General features: G+C 44.6%; 1 protein-coding gene and 1 long non-coding RNA gene across 2 annotated transcripts; both read left to right on the forward strand.

The window, feature by feature from the left end:
* Positions 1-7,014: 7,014 nt before the first annotated feature.
* LOC118636254 lies at positions 7,015-7,860 on the forward strand. The gene is made up of 3 exons (XR_004960631.1): positions 7,015-7,111; positions 7,470-7,521; positions 7,722-7,860. It is a non-coding gene; the product is annotated as an uncharacterized LOC118636254 (long non-coding RNA).
* Positions 7,861-8,327: 467 nt separating this feature from the next.
* ZCCHC12 (zinc finger CCHC-type containing 12) lies at positions 8,328-10,018 on the forward strand. The gene has a single exon (XM_036271329.1). It carries the CDS (start codon positions 8,373-8,375, stop codon positions 9,576-9,578), a length of 1,206 nt encoding a protein of 401 aa, XP_036127222.1. The 5' UTR covers positions 8,328-8,372; the 3' UTR covers positions 9,579-10,018.
* The last annotated feature ends 11,462 nt before the right edge of the window (positions 10,019-21,480 follow it).

Consider the following 21,480-nt stretch of genomic DNA (forward strand, 5'->3'; position numbering starts at 1 on the left):
GTGATTCTTAATTTCGAACTGGTTGATTTTCAACATTTCTATGTCTTTACTCTCAGTGCTCATGACCTTACTCATGCTGTTGAGCTTCCTCAAGATCATGGCTCTGAATTCTAGTTCTGTTAACTTGCTTAACTGCACCTCGTTTATCTCATCTTCAGTAGAGGTCTCTTGTTCTTTCATTTGGCATTTGTTTCTCTGTTTGACCATTTTGGCTATCACAGTGGGCTTTGGAGCCTGCCAATTTTTTTCTGTGGATGTTGGTTCTCTCCTGTTTGTGGTACTCTCTACTGGGTTTGGATGAGCGTGGGAGGACCCACATTAAACACCACTGTCAAGTCTTACCTTGCTGGGCAGAGTTGCAATCCCAGGAATGGTCCAGTTATTCTCTAGCTTTTGCCTGGAGGCTGTTTGTCACAGTTACTTGAAGAGCCTTGGCTTCTCAGTTGAATAAAAAACCCCCTCAGGTGTTCAGAGTAAGGGCATTTCCAGAGAGTGGGGCAGATGCTTTTTGTTAATGAGCCTTAATTTGCATTTCAATTGCCATTGGGTGGGGTTCAATCTCCGAGTGAGGGGCCACTGCCTTTCCTCAGAGTCCTAGGATGGAGTAAGATGACCACTGTCCTGCATGGCCACAATTCAGCAAAAGCTTTGATTGCCCTCCAAATTCTGAGTGTCCCCAAACAGTTCCAGTCCAGTCTGCCCTCCCTCTGCTGGAGCCCAAGGTGAGTAGCTGTCATTATTTTAACGTCTGTCCTGGCTCTGCACTGTGGAGCCGCTTGGGAGTGTATCCCTGAGGGCACTGCTCACAGCTAAATCAGCTGCTATCTGTGGGCTCCTAGACCCCCTCTCACGCCTCCGCAATCCTACCAGAATTGAGTCAGTGTCCCTGGTTATATCATCCTCCAAGCCATGTTTCTGTTGCTTGTTCCTGATAATTTGTCTTTATTTTTGTTTTAATTCCAGTTTCATCCTGGGAGATGGTCTGTGTAGCTTCCATTCACTCCACCACCATTTTGGAATCTCCTGATGTGTTTTCTCATTGTACAATACTTTAAGTTTATTTTTAAAAAACAGAATGGATGTTTTAATGATTCCTTCTTCCACCTATGTTCACTTACATTGTCCACGTACTATTAGTTTTCATGCTCTTTATTCCTTCCAGCTTTTCATTCTTCTAAGACCATTTTCCTCCTGAAGTACATCCTTTAGAATTTCCATTAGTTTAGTGTGTTGGTTCAAAATTCTCTTAGTTTTGTTTGTCTAAAAATATCTTAATTTACTCTCGTGTTGAATATTTTCATGAAAGATGCCACCCTTAGGATCTCAGCTTAGTGTGGGCAGGATCTCCCATAAGCATCCCCATCCAGGCTCTGACCAATGAGCCAAAGCCCTAGTGTGAAGTGCCTGCATGCCCTTAGCTCCTTTGGTAGGAGAATAATGTCTATTTCATCCGTGTTGCCAGAGATGCTTAAAAAAGATAACAGATGGAAAATTCCTAGCACAGAGGAGAAAGGAAACCAAGGGTAGCTATTTGTATTTTAACAGAAAGCCTTACTTCCCAAACTTCAGATTTTTACAATTTATGCTTTTGCAACTGGAAAAGAAATGTGTCTTCCTTAGAGCCACCAGTGCCTGAATCTTTGCAATTGGAGGTGTCTCCCAACACCTTGACACATGATACCAGAGATAAGAGATGCTCAATATCCAACTGGAGCCAGCTTAGCAAATGTTCCTCTCACCCCCGCATGGAGAGACCGTCTCTTTGTTTTAATGCACCAGCCAAGGTACCTGATACACAATCTTTTTCATTTCAACTTTTTTGTCAGAGCTCTAAGGTCTAACCTTTGTTTTTTTATCCTCACCCGAGGACATTTTTTTTTTTTTTGCATTTATCTTCAAATAGAGTGGAAGGGAGAGAGGAAGGAAGAGAAAGAGAGAGAGAAACATTGATGTGGGAGAGACACATCAACTTGTTGCCACTCACAGGACCCCAACCGAGGCTGGGGACAAACTGCAACCTAGGTATGTGCCCTTAGCGGGAACCGAACCTGGGACTCTCTGGTCTGTAGGCTGACGCTCTAATCATTGATCCAAACCAGCCAGGGCTAGTCTTTGTTTTTTTAGTGCCACCAGGTCCAACTGCAGATCACCTGATTTGGTGATGAAACCATACAAATGCAGAACAAGAATCTGCTTAGAGGACAGGGTCAGATGTCATAGTACTGGCGAACCCAAGGAAGAGTCTGAAGACAGCTCTTTAAGTTAATGCCAGCATCACCCCAGACTCTGCAAGGTGACCAATATGCCTTCTCTCTACCTCCACCACTCTCCACCCTACACTACCACCACCACCCCACTGTTCCACTGAAAATTCTGAGATGGAAGTTGCTTCATCTTTAAGTTTGAATTATCTACTCTAAGGAGTTCTAAGTATTGGGCTTGGAAATAAAACATAAAGGATCAAAAAAGGAGAAACATCTGTAACAAAAATTAATTAATTAATTAATTATAAAAAAGTAAAACACAAAGGATCAGGTGATGTATTTGGCAGGCTGAAGGGCATCAGATTGTCACTTATTTCCAAGTATTAGCAGTCAAGAGCAAGCAACACCAACAACTTTGCACTTGGGCAGTCCACTTGTGCAGTGCATGACACCACCACCCTGACCCCCCAAAACCCCAAAAGGACTTTCTAGCTACATTCCACATGAGAGAAAGAAGACATGCTTTCCCCAAACCAGAAGTAAGAGAAAATAGAGTGTTATGGACTGAATTGTCTCTCTCCAAAGTTCATATGTGGAAGTCCTAACCCCTACTACCACAGAATGTGACTGTGTTTGGGGGTAGGGCTTTTAAAGAAAAGACTAAGTGAAAATGAGGCCATTAGGGTGGGTCATGATCCAATCTGACTGGAGTCTTTATAAGAAGAGGAAATTTAAACATCAGGAGTGGGCACACAGAACGATCCTGTGAAAAGGCAGCAAGAGGGTGGCCACCTGCCAAAGAGAGGCCTCAGTTGAAACCAATGCTGTAGGCACCTTTAATTGGACTTCTTGCCTCCATAACTATGAAAAAAGTAATTTCTGTTAAGCCCCCCACCAAGTATGTGGTACTTTGTCATGGCAACCTGAGCTAAGACATGGAGTCACTGGCTTCATGGCCCATTCACTCCAGACAGCTCTGCATGCTGTTTTTATGGAGTTGCTTCTTCTCTGGGGCCACTAATGCCTAGTCCAGCACAGGTGAAGTCCTTTCAAGACTCAAAGAAGAACCACCTAACAACATATCCTTGAACCAGGAAATAGAGCAGTCATGGCAGAAAACTGTGGTTCAGAGCTCTAGTAAAATTGTGTTTCATTTCTTACACTCTTTTCTCAAGTACAAATTGAAGGAGGAAGATATTAATGAAGAAAGATTGTAGGGGAGAGGTTTTAACTATTACTAGGCCACTGACCCATTTTAAAATCCACAAAGCGACTTCCGGTCAAGATGGCGGAGTAGGTAAACGTGGTATGGCGTCCTCCCACAACCACATCAAAGTTACAAATAAACTACAAAACAACCATCATTCAAAACCACCTGAAATCAAGCTGACCGGAAGTCCTACAACTATGGAATTAAAGCAGCAGCCACATCCAGACTGGTAGGAGGGGCAGAGGCGTAAGGGGCAGCGGCGGCGGTGGCGCAACAGGCTGGCCCCACACCCAAGTGTGGCGGATAAAAAGGAGGCTACCTCGACTGGGAAGGTCCTTCCTGAGGACTGAGGGGTCCTCGTCCCACACCAGGTGCCCTGCTCAGGGTTCCAGTGCCAGGAAGAGAAGTCCCCATAACTTATGGCTGGAAAAACCAGCAGGAACTGAGGCTCAGGGAAGCTGACGCGGCTGGAGCCCCAGGCAGCTCCTTGAAGGGCCCGCGCGCAAACTTATCGGACTCTCTCCCTCTAAGCTTGGAGGGGAGGCAGCTCGAGGGTCCGGAGACATACAGGGAAGAACTGAGCTGTTTGGCACTGGAGCGAGGGCTGGAGAGGGGGCTTTCTCCAGGACAAACGTGCTGTAAGAGGCCTTGGTTCCTTTGGTGAGCCCTTCCCTGAGGCGGCAGACAGTTGCCATATCTGGGACTACAGCAACCTGGCTCACACTGGTAGCCCCACCCTGGTGACTCCCTGAGGCCCCGTCCCACCCCACCCAACTTTCAAGCCCACCCAAGCTGTTGCCACTTGCTTAACCATAGGATTGGCCTGTCTTGGATCCTGCTTCAGGTTTTTCCTAAATTCTTTCAAAGGAGCAGCATCTGGTCTCAGCGAGCCCCATACCTCTCAGTAAGTAATACACTGAAACAAACACAGGGAGGCAGCCAAAATGAGGAGACAAAGAAACAGGTCCCAAATGAAAGAACAGAACAAAACCCCAAGAAAAGAAATAAGCAAAATGGAGATAAGCAACCTAACAGATGCTGAGTTCAAAATACTGCTTATAAGGATGCTCAATGAACTTAGTGAGAACCTCAGTGAACTTAGGGAGGGCCTCAAGAGCATAAGAAAGGACCAGTTAGAAATCATGGATGCACAGTTAGAATTGAAGGAGACATTAACTGAAATAAAGAATAATTTACACAGCTTCAATAATAGAGTATGTAAATCCAAGGAGCAAACCATCGATTTGGAATATAAGGAAGCAAAAAATGCCCAATCAGAACAGCAAAAAGAAAAAAGAATCCAAAAAAATGAGGATAGCATAAGGAGCCTCTGGGACAACTTCAAGCATGCCAACATTCGCATCTTGGGGGTGCCAGAAGGAGAAGAGAGAGAACAAGAAATCAAAAACCTGTTTGAAACAATAATGGCAGAAAACTTTCCTAACTTGGTGAAGGAAACAGAAATACAAGTCCAGGAAGCACAGAGAGTCCCAAACAAGATGAACCCCAAGAGGCCCACACCAACACACATCATCATCAAAATGCAAAAGGTTCAAGACAAAGAGAGAATCTTAAAAGCAGCAGGAGAAAAGCAGTTACTTACCTACAAAGGAGTTCCCATAAGACTGTCAGCTGATTTCTCAAAAGAAACTTTGAAGGCCAGAAGGGAGTGGCAAGAAATATTCAGAGTGATGAAAAGCAAGAACCTACTACCAAGATTACTCTATCCTGCAAAGCTGTCATTTAGAATCGATGACCATATAAAGAGTTTTCCAGACAAGAAAAAGTTAAAGGAGTTCATCACCACCAAACCATTATTATATGAAATGTTGAAGGGTCTTTTTGATGATAAAGATAAAATATATGAACAAACAAAATGGCAATGAATACATATCTGTGGACAACTTAATCTACAAATAAAATGAACAGGCAGAACAGAAACATTCTCATAGATACAGAGAACATTTTGTTGGTTGCCAGATGTGAGGGGGGTTGGGGGAATGGGTGAAAAAGGTGAAGGGATTAAGAACAAATTGGTTGCTAGACTGACAAACCTCAAAGAGAAGGGGGTTGGGGGGTGGGAAGAAATAAACCAAAGAACTTATATGCATAACCTATGGACACAGACAATAGTGTGGGAAAAGGCGGGAGGGGGGCGGGAGTGGGGAGGAGGGGGTCAATGGGGGAAAAATGTGGAACATCTGTAATACATTTTACATCCAACAATAAAGATTAAAAAAAAAATCCACAAAGCTATGGATTCAGAAAAATACAGTCTGTATTAGTTTAATATGGCTGCAGTGACAAATTACCACAAACTTGGTGACTGGAAACAGGAGAAATTTATTCTTTCATAGTTATGGAGGCCAGAAGTTCAGTATCAGTTCCTCTGGGCTGAATTCAAGGTGTGGGCAGGGCTGTACTATTTTTCCTTGCCTCTTCTGGTTTTTGGTGGCTGCCAGCATTCCTTTGCTTGTGGCCACATCACTCCAATCTGTGCCTCTGTCTTCACATCCTTTCTCCTTTTCTGTGTGTCAGCTCTCTTGTCCTCCTTCTCTTAAGAACACCTGTGATTGAATTTAGGGCCCACTGACATGATCTAGGATAATCTCCTCATATCAATATTCTTAATTTAATCACATCTACCAAGACTCTTTTACTTTATAAGGTAACATTTACAGGTTCCAGGGATTAGGACTTGATATATTTGGGTGACCATTATTCAGCCTCCTACAGAGTCCAAACTCCTTCCATACAATTTCAGAAAGATCATGGACCCAGGTAGGAACATATGCTCTGGAGATGCATTTCACCACAGATATCCTGTGAATAGATACATTGCATATAGGTATATTTACTTACCATCTTCTCTACACCTCAGAATAAACTACAGTGCTGGTTAAACATCTAAAATCTAAAATCACACCCTCAGCCCCATTCCTAAATCAGAATCAACCAGAGGCCAGGCCTAGTAATCTACATTTCTAACTAGCTCCCCAAAATTTTTCTGATGCAGCCAGCCTTGTACCCATAGTTAGTATCCACAGTGAGTAATTAATTGGTTAACAGCCTTGGTGCCTAAAGTCCTCTCACTGTTAAATGGATACATTGCCACCTTCTTCATTGTAAGAGATGTCTGTGCAAGCCTATTTGCACAAAGAAAACCCTAATGTTCTTTTTTCCCCTCCCTTCCCACCATACAAAGGTAAAGTACTTTTATTTTTTATTTGTTTTCCATCCCACCTGGTGTTTAATGCACTTGGCCTCAAGGCGCGGAGTTGAGCCAAGGAAGAAGGAGAGGGAGAATGGAAGAGTCCTAACTCTTGCAGTCGGTGCAACCAAGCTGCACCTGACACCCAGCAGACCTGCGGGGCCTGTCCCCAGACCCCAGCCTTTTGTAAAATTTGCCACCGGCTGGGGGCTGTGCTGGGAGCCGCACCCCCTTCCCCTTTGATTGGCTGCGTGTCACGCTCTTTTGTCTCAGTGGACAGAGGATAAAAGCAGCTGCGGCTGCCGTGGAAACTGTGCTTCTTCCACTCGGCTCCCCCTAGCTGGGCGGTGGTGCAGAGCAGCTCTATCCCCGCAGCCCCGGGTGGCTTAGCAGCGGAGGAAGCGTTCATCCCTTTCCTCTGCAGGGCCGCAGAGGCCTAAGGCTACATCTAGGGCTGGCAGGCCGCTGCCAGACGGCAGAGCACAGGTAAAAAAAAAAAAAAGGGGACAAGATTAAGATTGACCCGCGTGGAGAGAGGAGGGGAATCCTCACAAGGACTGGGCACTCCCGGCTTGGAAAATCCAGAACTGCGAGGCTGGGCAAGCAAGGAGCACCCTTGTGGCTGGGCTGCGCTGGGGGAGGAGGTGGGGTGCCACTGGATGCTGCCTAGGGGTAGGATTTGCCTGGATTGAGAGGGGGCATTTAGGGGTGGAGGAGTCAAGGTGCCGGGGTGGGGAGAGAATCGAAAGCTGTCCGTCTTGAAACCCCTTTGCATCCCCTCATCTCATCCTGGGGAGGGATATGTGGGTGCCTGTCCAACTCTTATTCCCTTTCTCGGTGTCAGGTCCCCGAAGACGAATCCAAACTTGAATTCTGTGCAACTGATTGCAGAGCTGGTAGGCCGATGATTTACCGGGGAAATCAAATGGAGTGGGGGTTGCTTTGGCTTGTATTCAGAAGGTGGAAAAGGGAATTTTCCGCTTGGCTACAGCAGAGGGAGGGGGGGAAGAGGTGGGGAGAGGGAGAGCGGGATGAAGGATGAAGCTGTTTTTGACTCTTCCTTTCCCTGCCCTGCCCTGCCTTGCCCTACACGAAGGCGCAATCTGACGCCCTGTGGTCGGGGATCTGCGACCTCCACTGAACTGAGATCCACTGTACCCTGGAGACAAGCTTTCTCATGGAGGCCACCAGTTGCAGAGGCTGATAGTGAAATAAAAGGGCGCGCTTGTTCCTGAGCTTCTGTAAGAATCTGAAAGATAAGGGGTGGGGGCAGAGACACTTGGAGAAGGGGGTGTGGTTGAGACCTGAGACCATAAGATTAATAATATTTTATTTATTCCCACAAATCTGTGGGCACTGTGCTCTATTTTGAGAGCCCAACATCAGCTCTATACACTATTACACTTAGAAGCAACAGTTGCTGTCCTTGAAGGACTGGAGGGATGTGTGGCTGTCTAAAGCTTCCTGCTAATACTGGCTGGCTCCCTGAGGTTGTAATTGCCAGTCTGCTGGAGGATATTAGAGTTGTAGCCGGATACAAAATGTACTGCAGGATATTCAGGAAGGGAGAGAAAACAACTGTAACCTTATTAATCCTCTTTTATTACCCCCTCCATTATTTTTTTCTTTTTTACAGTCCCTACTGAGAAAGGAAGAAGGCAGAGACCCCCCGGCACGTCTGCAGATTAGGCTTTTCCAAAAAGCCCAAACATCGTGTTAGTATTCAGATACCCAATCATTGTTGGTCATGGCTAGCATCATTGCACGCGTGGGTGATAGCCGGAGGCAGAACGCACCCTTGCCTCCCTGGGCCCATTCTATGCTGAGGTCCCTGGGGAGAAGTCTTGGTCCTTTAATGGCCAACATGGCAGAGAGAAATCTGAAGTTGTTCTCAGGGAGGGTGGTGCCAGCCCAGGGGGAAGAAACCTTTGAAAACTGGCTGATCCAAGTCAATGGGGTCCTACCAGATTGGAATATGTCCGAGGAGGAAAAGCTCAAGCGCTTGCTGAAAACCCTTAGGGGCCCTGCCCGGGAGGTTATGCATTTGTTCCAGGCAGCCAACCCCAACCTAAGTGTGGCAGATTTCTTGCATGCAATGAAATTGGTGTTTGGGGAATCTGAAAGCAGTGTGACTGCTCATGGTAAATTTTTTAACACCCTGCAGGCACAAGGGGAGAAAGTCTCCCTTTATGTGATCCGTTTAGAGGTGCAGCTCCAGAATGCTATTCAGGCAGGGATCATAGCTGAGAAAGATGCAAACCAGACTCGCCTGCACCAGCTCCTTTTAGGGGCTGAGCTGAATGGGGACCTGCGCTTCAGGCTGAAGCATCTCCTAAGGTTGTATGCAAATGAGCAGGAGCGTCTTCCCAATTTCCTGGAGTTAATCAGAATGATAAGGGAGGAAGAGGATTGGGATGACACTTTTATTAAACGAAAGCGGACCAGGAGATCTGAGTCAATGGTGGAGAGGGCAACCAGCCCAGTGGCATTTCAGGGTTCCCTACGGATAGTGATCGGCAGTGCTGACTGCAATGTGATAGAGATAGATGACACCCTGGATGACTCAGATGAAGATGTGATCCTGGTGGAGTCTCAGGACCCTCCACTTTCTTCCTCTGGTTCTCCTCCCCGCAGACGCAGGCCCAGACCTTGGGATCAAGTGGTAGTTATTGATTCCCCCACCAGTTCTCAGGTTCAATCTCCTTCCACCAGTGGCAGTTCTGGATATAAGAATGACAGTCCTGGGGATATGTGTAGAGTCAGGAAGCGAAAATACACAATCTGCTGTTCATATTGTGGCAAGGAGGGCCACTCTAAGGAAACCTGTTACAAGAGCAACAAGGCTGAGGTGTTAGAGAATCTGATAATCACCCTGCAGGAGCTGACACATACAGAAGAGGAGGGGTCAAGAGAGGCTCCTGATGAACCCCATGACCTTTCTGAGCTACAGTGAGGTGCTATCCCCTAGTCTTAATCCTTAAGCTATATTCAGAGTCCAGTGATGGGAAAACTGGGGGAGGGGGCTTCTAATTGCATGAATTAACCACAAAGCAGCTTTCTTTTAGGGTGGAGGAGAAAGGGTCTTGGATACCAGCACAGTGGAGGAAGATGGCCTGTCCTCTGTCCTTGCTCCCCACCCTCACCTCTGCTGCCTAAGGGTCTATTTTCTGTGTGTACCCCTTTCCTTGATGGCTTTATTCTCTGTGAAAGTGGTATAATTCACTGTTAAATTTTCAAACAAATAAAAAGGTACAAAAGTAACGTACAAATTACTCCAAATCTTCCACCCTTATATAATCATTGTTAACACTTTTATGAATATCCTTTTACATATTTCCCTATACCAATGTATCCAGATAGATATATGTATAGATAAAAGTGTTCAAATATAAGTGCTGGTCTATAGTCTGTATTTTTTCACCAAACAATTCACATTGTGGGCTTCTTTCTATGTCAATAAATATATATCAGAATCTATTTTAATGTCTCTGTGGTATTATTTTAAGAAGTAAAGGAAAAGGGAATAACAGAAATATGGTAAAAAGCTGAAAAGGGGTGGGGTTGTACCATGAGGTGTGGTTTTTAGCAATCTCATTTCGCAGGTGAGGAAAAGAGGAGAAAGGGGCTGAAATATCCCCCAAAGGTAAATGGACAGAGCCCTTTTCTTCAACTGATTTGTCCCTTAGGTCACAGAGCCAAACTGTGACACACACTAGTTGACAATGCCCCAGTGCTTTCTGCTGTCACATATCCAGAGGAGTCTGATGCTGGAGTTACAGCCCAAAATGGGGAATCCAGAGGCTCCATTCCTGGTCCCTTTGGGGAGGGGCAACTCTCCTTCCTTTGGATGGATTTCTTAGATTACTGCTGCTGCTTCTAGATGACATCATGGTCACCACCAGGAATCTCTCCTGTGCGCTGAAACTGTCCTCTCCCCAGTCTCCAGTTAAGGAAAGGGGGAAAGCAGCTCCTCATGGGAGCCCAGCACCAGAGGCTCAGCTGATAGCGCTGGATGGAGCCTCAACCCTGTAAGTCCTGAAGCTACATGCTGGAGGACACAGCCAGCACAGGACCCCACACCAATCTGAGAATTGAGAATAGCTGTGGGTGGATGAAAAGCAATTTAGTGCCAGGATGCATGAGGGAACACAGGGATCAGAAAGCCATGCCATTTTAGCAGAGTGAAGGACAGTCATAGGGCAGGGGGAAGTGAGGGACTGTTCCAGGAACCCGCCCTGTCCCCTCTCCTGATCTCATATTGGAGGGTGATTAAAAAAAAAAAAAAGCACATGTTTGACCTCAGGCCCCAAGGGTCCCTGTGTCTCTTGTGGGTGCACAAGTTCCTCTCTGTGAGTAGAACAAAGCTAGGGGTATGGGAATGATTGCATTTAAGGCAGGGGGTAGGGAGTGAATTGAATGCATACACCTGAGGACCTGAAGGAATTTGTCATGCAGGAAATTGGTGCTCCACAGAGCTGAGAGGACAGAGTGTGCAGCAGTCTGATGCCTCAGAGGAGAAGCACGGAGCTGTGTGGGTAAGGGGAGAGCATTTGAGGTCACCATGGCCTGGGAGACTCACATGGAGATAGACAAGGATGGGATGCCTGGTAGGAATTGCAAATTTCAGGGTTTCACACAGAACTCTGGGCTATGCTGTATCAGGAATGGCACAGGTTGAGGGGCCCAGGAAGAGATATTGGGGTTCTAATTATGCTAGCAGTTAATAGGCCACTCACAGGGACTAAGGGACCCTAAAGGGGTGGGGGGCTGAAGCCAGACACTGTAAAAAGCCAGTGCAGCTTATCTGGGCTGCCATGCCAAGAACTTGCCTTGAAGGGTTTCCCTTTCCAGAAACAGCTCCTCATCTCCTCCCTGGCTTCTTGCTCCTGCTCCATCAAGGACCCCATAATCTGACCTTACAACTTCTTCCTCCCTCCATCCCCAGCCACACTCATATCTTGATGGAGGGGAGTGGAGGCTCTGCTTCTGTGCTCTGACATCACCCCTTCCCACCCCAACATTTCCTGTTTGCCTTAAGCTTCAGCATCTTTAACCCTCAAGGCCAGATGGAGACTGAGAGGGCCCCTCTGCCTTGGACCTTTTAGCTGAGACCGGGCCAGGAGCAAAAATGAGAAAGCCACTTCCTGAATCTCTTGGGGGCACCTCTGGGACTCTGGTAGCCACCGCTATCTTTCAAGAGCCAAAGAGGATCCCTCTGTGACCCCCAGGCAAGAGGCAGCTCCATTCAGTTTGCCACAGGGGCCCCGACACTTCCCAGCTCACATAGGATTTAACCCTTAATTCCTCTCCTTCCCTCAATAAATATACCCTTAAGGAAATATCTACCTCCTTCATCTAGTCCAGATTTGAATATCATTCCACTTCCTGCTCATCTTTTCTCAATTTTACTCTATAAACACTTGTTGAATATTTGCCCAAAGACATGGTTTATACTGCCACAATTTCTTTCTGGTACCAGGTAGAATAAAAAGATAAAATAAAGAACTGTCCATACCACTACCTCCTTTTCACTGGCATTAGCTTGGGGCTTCAGTAAAGACCGTTCCTTTGAAAACCTATTCTGTGACTCATGCCCTATTTCTTTCCTCTCCTATCCTCTTCTCTGTTGTGTAAATTTGAGATTGTCTAAATTTTTATTTCACCAACCTGATGAAACCTGACATTTATCTTTTATTTAATTTGTGTGGCACTGACTTTTCCTTGACTCAAGAAATATGTGTTCTCCTTAACCAGAAGACAAGGAAGTGATACTTGGGCATTCAGATCAGACTAATGGGGCTCGCCTATAAAAGGCTTCATTTCAAACTATGGATTTATTTTCTTCCTTTCTGCTTTCATTCTCATTGGTCACTAAGATGAAAATCACTCTGCCCTTGTCAGTTTGGCTCACCGGTTAGAGCATCGACCTGTGGTCCAGAGAGACCCAGGTTCAGTTCCTGCTAAGGGCATGTACCTCAGTTGCAGTTTGTCCCTGGCCCTGGTTGGTCGTCCCTTTCACACATCGATCTCTCTCTCTCTCTCTCTCTCTCTCTCTCTCTCTCTCTCTCTCTCCCTCCCTCCCTCGTCCTCTTTCTCTCTCGTCCTCTGTCTGAACAAAAAATGGAAAAATGTCCTCGGGTAAGGATTAAAAAAGAAAAAAAGATGAAAATCACTCTTTTGTCAGAAGAAACTGGCCTCTGAGTGCCCTTTTTCATTCTCTCTCTCCTTCCTGGAATTATTTACCTTTGGTTTTCTTGACACTCTTCTCCTATGTTCCCCACTCTCTGACCTTTTTGGTGCCTACTTCTCAGTCTCCTTTGCTGAATCTTCTTCCTCTTCCTGATTCCTTCATAACAGTAATAAAAATAAAAATAATTATAACTGATTTATTAAGAGCTTACTGTGGCCCTGGCTGGCTTGGCTGAGCAGTTAGAGCATTGGCTTGTGGTTCAGAGAGCCCCAGGTTCGGTTCCCGCTAAGGGCATGTACCTTGGTTGCAGTTGCAATTTGTCCCCGACCCTGGTTGAGTCCTGCAGGAGGCAGCCACTTGATGTGTCCTTTTCACATTGATGTTTCTCTCTCTCTCTTTTCCTCTTTCTCCCTCCCACTCTATCTGAACAAAAAATGGAAAGATGTCCTCAGGTGAGGATGAAAAAAAAGAGCTTACTGTATGCCAGGCACCCTGTATCGAATCCTTTAAATGCATTATCTTCTTTAATCATATCAACCTATAAGATAGGTATTACTATTAGCACATATTTCAGATGAGGAAACAGGCTGGAAAGTTAAGAAACTTACCTATAGTCATGCAGCTAGTTAGCAGTCAAGCCAGAGGTCAGACTCCAGGGTGAGAAGCTGAGGCTTCTTGTACATCTTGGCTCTCATATGTTCACAGGACCCCATGATGTAGGAGTTACTATCCACATATGATATATGAGGGAACTGAGGTGTGTAAATTCATATCTGCTTTTCCCAGGTGTGCTCTGTTTATGAGTATTTAGCAGAGGGCTAGTCCATTGTAGGCTTTTCAGTCATGGTATCAGTATTACTCTGCTAGAATGCATTACTCTGCTACAGAAGGATCGGGGGTGGGGGGGGGATGAAATATTGTCTATGTCATGAAGAAAGTCTGATGTTGTAACAGTCTGGCTCTAGAAGCTACACCAAGGCTGGCCCTTGACAGGCACAGGAGTGGATTCAAAAACACCTGAAAGCTTAATGATGATGATAACAATGATGAAATGATAAGGGAACACTTATAGAATCTTGAGGTGGATTTCTCCTGATTTTGTGTGTCCCCAAGGACTGTCTCCTTTTCCCACTTGTCAAATGCACCCCTATACTTTCAGATAGCTCAGTACCAGCTGATCATCCCCCTGTCAAACCACTTCCCTGAGCAATAGTTGGGAGCTAAGGGCAAGGAAAGCTGATCTTAGAGGGATACAGAGGCTCCCCAGTGTGTGGTGGGAAGGAGATATGACTGAGGTCTGAGGAGTCCTTTACAATTCAGGTAACTCTGAAATCCTGTCACTACCAGAGACCTCGGGGGCATGATAAAAGGTGGCAGAGAGAGTGAGGCTGGGTCTCACTCCTCATCATGAGGAAATGGGTGGATCTCCAGCTGTAGCATTTCATCTCAGACTAGAACTCACAATTTATGGACTCTCACAACTGCTACCACAGATATGGGCCTATTCACCATCCTCATTTTACAGACCAGGACACACACAGTGATGGTAACTTGCCTAAGATCAGACAGCTAGTAAGGGGTGGAGCTGGAATCAAACATTAAATCTGCTCCTTCTCAGGGCTGGAAGTCTACTAAAGTCCTCTCTAAGGTAATGGGTACAAAATATCTGATTCTTCTATCGGCTGCATGCTGGGTACAGGTTTATGAATTGTCATAGTCATGACCTAAAGTCTGCACAGTAGGATGGCCTTATTTCTTTTATTGAACAAGACAGAAAAATACTATCAGTTTAGGAAACTTCCTTCTCAGAGCCTGAAACTATCTTTTCCTCATATTTGTTGTGTCCAAATTCTGAGATGAGGTACTAAGATCAACAAACTGTTGGTAAGGATGTGGGCAGAGTCTCCCTCACACTGCTGGCAAGACTGACAACTGACATATTCTTTCTGGAAGGCCAACCAGGAAATGTATCAAAGGTTAAAATGTGAAAACTCCTGAATCTAGCAGTTTAAATTCCTGAAATTAATATTAAGAAAATAACTGGACAGATGATGGATTATAGAATTGCACACCTGAAGCCTATATAATTTTATTAACAATTGTTACTTCAATATATTCAATTAAAAAAGTTAAAGAAAAGAAAATAACTGAACAAGTGTAAAAAATTTTATGAACGGAAGATATGTACCCTAGCTTTTTTTTTTTTTTTTAATGGAAAACTGGAAACAACTTTAAAGACAATAAATCAAGTTTGGCTGAAAAAAGTAGGCTCTACATTGGGAGTGGAAATGCTACACATTTAAAACTTGGTGTGCCTTCAGATCATTGGGCCTAAACAGGCAAATGAGGTATGGCTCCGCTATAAAAAGGCTTAAAAGACCATCAATCCACCAGGTCATCTGTGTTATATTTGACACCCATCACGTCTTTTTATCAGCCTGGTCCTCCCCTTCATCTGGCAAAACCCTTGTTAAACTTTTAGTATCATCTCCCCTGGCACTCCCTCAGGTCAAGTTTCTCTGCTTCTCACTAGAGGTCATTCCTTATATCTTAAGTCATTTTGTTGTAACCGCTTATATAATTACCTGCCTTCCCCACTAGGCTTATATCTCCCTTGCCTAGCACAGTGTTGTTTGGATATATTGGCACAGAATCCAGGCACACTCCCACCTCATGTATTTGTATGGGCTGTTGTTAATGTTCCTCCAGTTGTCCCTGAGCCTTGGTCTCTCATCATGTTCAATCAAGCATTTGCTCAAATGGCACCTTCTCAATGGGGCCGACCCTGAACAGCCCATTTATTTTTATTTTTTTATTCCTCACTTGAGGATGCTTTTCTATTTATCATCAGATAGAGTGGGAGGGAGGAAGAGAGAAAAACATTGATGTGATAGAGCCACATTGACTGATTTCCTCCCACACGACCTGACCAGGGCTGGGAATGAACCGCAACCAAGGTCCGTGCCTTTGACCACAATCCAACCCATGACTCATTGGTCTGCAGGTTGATGCTATAACTGCCTAACGAAACTGGCCAGGGCCATAAACAGCCCTTTTACAACTGTATACCTAGACCGGCTGGTATTCTGAGTCTAGAACATAAGCTGACTCAGAATAAATGCTTGTGGCTGGAATGAATGAAGTGCCTGGCACACAGTAAGCAGTGAATAGCAGCCTTTGTTGCTCTCCTGGAACAGGTGCTGCTAGAGAGGAGATAGTCAATGAGAAAACAGTTCACACTACTGAACCGCCACCCACCTCACTGATGAGAGCAGAAGCCTGGGAGACACTCTAGATCAATGGCTTGCTTCTCACTCTCCCAGGCTGTCACTTATTATTTGGACTATTCACTCCTAACATGGTAGAAAATGAGAGATGGGTCTCTTTGTAGCTTTACCCATGTCATATCATAAACCCTTAGGTTTCAGTGTTTCAAACTCCCAGACTCTCCACATGCATTTGTAAATATTAAAACAAACTTTCCTGTAGCCTGGCCAGTGTGGCTTAGTGGATTGAGCATCGTCTTATGGACTGAGAGGTCCCGGTTCAATTCCCAGTCAGGGCACAGGCCTGGGTTTGAGGCTCAATCCCCAGCAGGGGGTGTGCAGGAGGCAGCTGATAGGTGTTTCTCTCTCACATCGATGTTTCTATCTCTCTCTCCCTTCCTTGCTCTCTAAAAAAAATCAATAAAAACATATTTTAAAAAGAACTTTCCTATAAAACATGAAGGTTTCAGATACTGTTTGCTCTTTTCCACCCATTACAGAATAATTGAGAATAATGATAATGAATATTTTTAATTGCTATGTATTGAACATATCAATAATAGAGTAAGAATTTTAGAGAACACAAGTGAGTCTCAGTAAGGGATGGCAACAAGACTAAGGTTATATAGCCAGCAAACAGATGTTAAGTCTAGCACCAACGTCTGTGAACTTTCCATCATATATTTCAAGTTAAAGTATTGACATTACTGAGAAAAACTGTATTACAGTGGAAGATCAGTTATTGGGAAAGGGGTAATAGGCAAATATAAATATTTGATAGTTTCCTGTTTGTCAAACACATGTTAAAACTGTTTGAACTTTTGTAAGTAAAATAACTCAAATTTTATTTTTATATATATTTTTAATCCTCACCCAAGAATATTTTTCTATTTATCTTCAGATAGAGTTGGGAAGGGGGGGAAAGGGGGAGAGAGAGAGAGAAATATTGACATGAGAGGGACACATCAACTAGTTGCCTCCCGCACCATCCCAACCGGAGCCGGGGAGGAATTGCAACGGAGGTACGTCCCTTTGACTGGAATCGAACCCGAAACTCATTGGTCCAGGGGTCGATGGTCTAACCGCCAAGCCAAACCAGCCAGGGCTCACATAAATTTTAGTAGAAGGAACATGATGCAGGTTGATTTTAAATATCCTGGATGGACCAAGATCTAATTTAGCTCTGGAAAACATATTGAAAATAGAATCTCTTTAGCATCATTGATATCTGAAACTCAAGGAATGACATGTAAACATTTTCTTTCTCTGTTTGCCACTATTTTATTCATTAAGTAATTTTAGAGTTGTTATAAAAGTAGAATACTTAGAATGTCACAAATGTAGGTAAAATATTTTATATTATTAATATTTAAATAGCCATAAAATATACAGAAATAAAAAATAAACCAGAGGTAAACACTGGACATTTTGGCATATTTCTTTTAATTATTTTTTTCTAATTCTGTATGTGAAAGTAGATATATGTATAATGTACTTTATTGAGGTTGCACTTTCTTATAGAGTTTTATATCTGATGGTTGTAAAATTTTTGTTTTTTTATTAATAAATGTAATAATTTAAAGAACAGAAAATAAAGATTGTTTGGATAAAAGAGGATTAAGGGGGCATAAAGTCTGAGCAAATATGAAAACATACCCCCCACAAAAGAACTACAAGAAATAAACACTGTGCTGTTACTGGCTGACAACTATTGACCACTAATTGTAGTAACTATGATTATGTTCATAGAAAAGGCAAAATTAGTGGAAACCTGAAAATAAAATAACGTGGGACATTAATATAACATTGAAAGACCAAGGAAAAGAAACTGATGAAACTCTCTTTAGTGCACTATTAGAAGATTTGAATGAAAGGAGTGACCTCAAGGTTAGCTAGAGGATAGTGGGCATGGTAGCTGAGGTGGAGAGGAAGACATCACCATAAAATCACCCAGACCCCAGCCACATCACAGGTTCACCTCATAATTACAATGCAGGTTCCCTTTGCCACACTAGGCTTGCAATTGTATGCAGTAGCTCATTGGGAATAAATCAAGTGTGGTGACAGCCATGATAGAAGTGAGACAAGAGAGAGTTGGAACACAGAGGACCTTATAATCCAGGGGATCAAGAATGGCTTCTCATAGGGGTGATGTGTGGGCCACAGGACTAGCATCCTTAACAAATGGGAGGTCAAGTCAAAGAATCAGAGTTTCAACCCAAGTGAAACTTATGTACCTCACCATTGCTATCAGAGAGCCCCAGGCAAGAGTTTCAAGAGGCCTCAGAGGAGCACATTGTTTCCAAATTGAAAGTCTTGAGCTGTGCTGGTGAGGTTTTGGCCTCCCCTGGATCTCTGTAAGGCCTTCAAAACTGTCAAATGCTGGCTTCTAGAATATCACCAACACACCTGTTAATATTATAAAACTGAATTTATTGCTTACCTCAGTCAGGGAGAACCCCACTTCTCAAAGTTGTGGCAGTGTTTCAGGGAGGAAAGGAAAGGTCAGAATTTACTGATAAATGAAAGTTTAATTTAAGGTAGAAGGTCTGTCAATGTGGTGACTTGACTGGGATTAGGTAAGGATCATGATACTAACACTCTAGGTTTGTTGAAGCAGCAAGAGGAGAATTTTTGAGGAGAGGGATTCAAATAATTTTAAGGCACAAACTGTTGATGCTTTCTATTGATGAGCTGATGGGTCTTTGGGGAAATTCCTGTAATGAAGAACCTATTTACCTGGACGGGGGAGTCCTGGAAAATGCTAGTGATAATAGAGGGGTAGTGATGTTTATGTAGCTAGTAAGGGGTGGTTATGTTTCTGCGTCCAGGCTGAGTGTGGGGAGACTTTTTTAAAATTAATTAATTTATTTTTGTTACAGATGTTTCTCCTCCCCCCCCAGTGATTCCCCCTCCCCCTTCCTCCCCACCCTGTCCCCAGCTTTGTTGTCCATGTCCATTGTTCATGCACACATGCATATAAGTTCTGTGGTTTATCTCTCCCCCACCACCCCCTCTTCTGGGGATTGTCAGTCTGTACCCCACTTCCACATCTCTGGGACTACCCCATTCCTCAGACTGTTATGTTCATTATATTCCACAAATAAGTGAGATCATAAAATACTTGTGTTTCTCTGTTTGGCTTGTTTGGCTTATGATAATACCTTCCAGATCCCTCCATGTCGTCTCAAAGGATAAGAGATCTTTCACTCTTACAGCTGCATAGTACTCCATTGTGTATATGTACCACAGCTTTTTTATCCATTCATCTACTGATGGACATTTAGGCTGTTTCCAGATCTTAGCTATTGTAAATAGTGCTGCTATGAACATGGGGGTACATATATTCTTTCTGATTGGTGTGTCAGGCTTCTTAGGGTATATTCCTAGAAGTGGGATCACTGGGTCAAATGGCAATGAGGTAACACGATATTGTTTTTCATAGTGGCTGCACCAGTCTGCATTCCCACCAGCGGTGTACTAGAGTCCCCTTTTCTCCACACCCTCGCCAACACTTGCTGTTTGATGATTTGTTGATGGCGGCCATTCTGACAGGTGTGAGGTGATACCTCATTGTTGTTTTAATGTGCATCTCTCTGATGATTAGTGATGTTGAGCATTTCTTCATATGTTTCTTAGCCATTTGTATGTCTTGTTTGGAGAGGTGTCTATTTAGTTCCTCTACCCATTTTTTAATTGGATTCTTTGTCTTCCTTTTGTTGAATTGTATGAGCACTCTATATATGGGGAGACTGTTTTGATTCTCATGTACATAACATTTTAATGAATAATTAACCTTAGGTATATGGTGTCAAAACCCTTTAGTTTTCCTGGATCCCACGGAAAGATGACTCCTACACTTAGGAGTGTACTAAGCCCAGAGAAACAAATTAAATTGCTAGCGTTTTCCAGTCTACTCAACCCTTATATAGATTATTTTATTTAATACTCACAAACACACCTTGTGAAGTAGGTACTATTATTACTCCTATTTTATAGAAGAGGAAATTGAGGCTCAGGGACTTAATAATTAGCTCACATTCATGTGGCTACAAATACTTTTTTCCTCCAGGACCTTCCCCCCAAAATACCATCCTCACCAAAACTGCCTTATTCTGTTATGTGTTTTTTGCAGAAGGGAGCTGGGATCCAGGTTCATGATAATTTGGCCATTCTATCCTCTTCAAGAGGTCTTTCTACCTTTGGGGAGAAGGGAGGACAGTGTGGAAGCCTGAGCCCTTCACCTACTCCAGTTTGGGTCTGCCTCACGAAGCCACTTGGGTCTCAGCAGCACGACCATTTCCTCCACAGAGGACATGGCCAGGGCCAGAGCTACCCGCGGACCGGAAGCCGCTCATCCTGTTCCCCCGTCCCCGCCCCATCCCGGTGTGCGCACGTTCCAGCTGGCTGGTGTCTGCGGTGCAAGCTTTGCTCGCTTCCGGTTATCAGGCTTATCAGGCGGAGCTACCACACAGTCGCTGGTGCTGGGTTTGGGAAGACCGGGGGCAGTAGCCACCTGACCAGGGAGTCGCCCGCAGGGTCGTGGGGTACAGTCAGCCGGAGGCCAGGATAGCTAGGGGCCGGCTCTGACTCCTTTGCTAATGTTACACCGCCTTCTCATTTCGCTCTGCGCGAGCCAAACTGTAGGGCTGCAGAGGTGAATGTGACTGAAGTCCGGGCGACAAAGACAGCAGCTGCGTGAGTTTCCGGGCAGCAGGTGGCCCTGGGAGGAGACATCTCACCTTGACTTTCTGGCAGTTTTTTCCCCTCCCGCAACAAAAGTAGGAGGGACTTGGTCCCAACCTTTTGCCTAGCTCGAAGAAGTGCAGTTACATCCCGCTACACCTCCCCACAGCCCGTTGAAAGGTGTGCTTTCCCCTAGAGTATCACAGGGGAACGGGCCTAGCGAGTGGAGTTTGTACCTTTTGACTGTCCTGGCAGGACACCTTTGCCCAGTAAGCACTGACCAGCTTGCTCCCCACCCCCCAACATTTTCATGGATATGCCGTGATAGAACAATTCACCTGATTATGAATAGGGCTCGAGAATCGCAAGAAGTGAATTTGTTACCTGACTAGTTTATTACTTGGAGTAGGGGCCCTACATACTCACATCTAAACTGGCAGAGAGGCCACGAATTATCCAAATTATACACAGGGATCACCCAACCTGAAACACATTGAACACCTCAAGATATCTTCCAGTTTCACAGAGAGATGCTGACTTTGATTTCTGTCAGAACAACCCCAACCCCCAGCTGGCAAAAACCCTTCAGAAACTTCACCACAATTCTTACCAGGTCTTATAATGGGCTATTCCAACTGGTGCTGGTGGTGGCGGTGGTGGTGGTGGGGAGTTGAGAAACTAAATGTAACAGATTGAGGAATTTTTTAGAGCCT

This window comes from Molossus molossus, unplaced genomic scaffold (genome assembly GCF_014108415.1).
Source record: "Molossus molossus isolate mMolMol1 unplaced genomic scaffold, mMolMol1.p scaffold_m16_p_2, whole genome shotgun sequence".
NCBI lineage: Eukaryota > Metazoa > Chordata > Mammalia > Chiroptera > Molossidae > Molossus > Molossus molossus.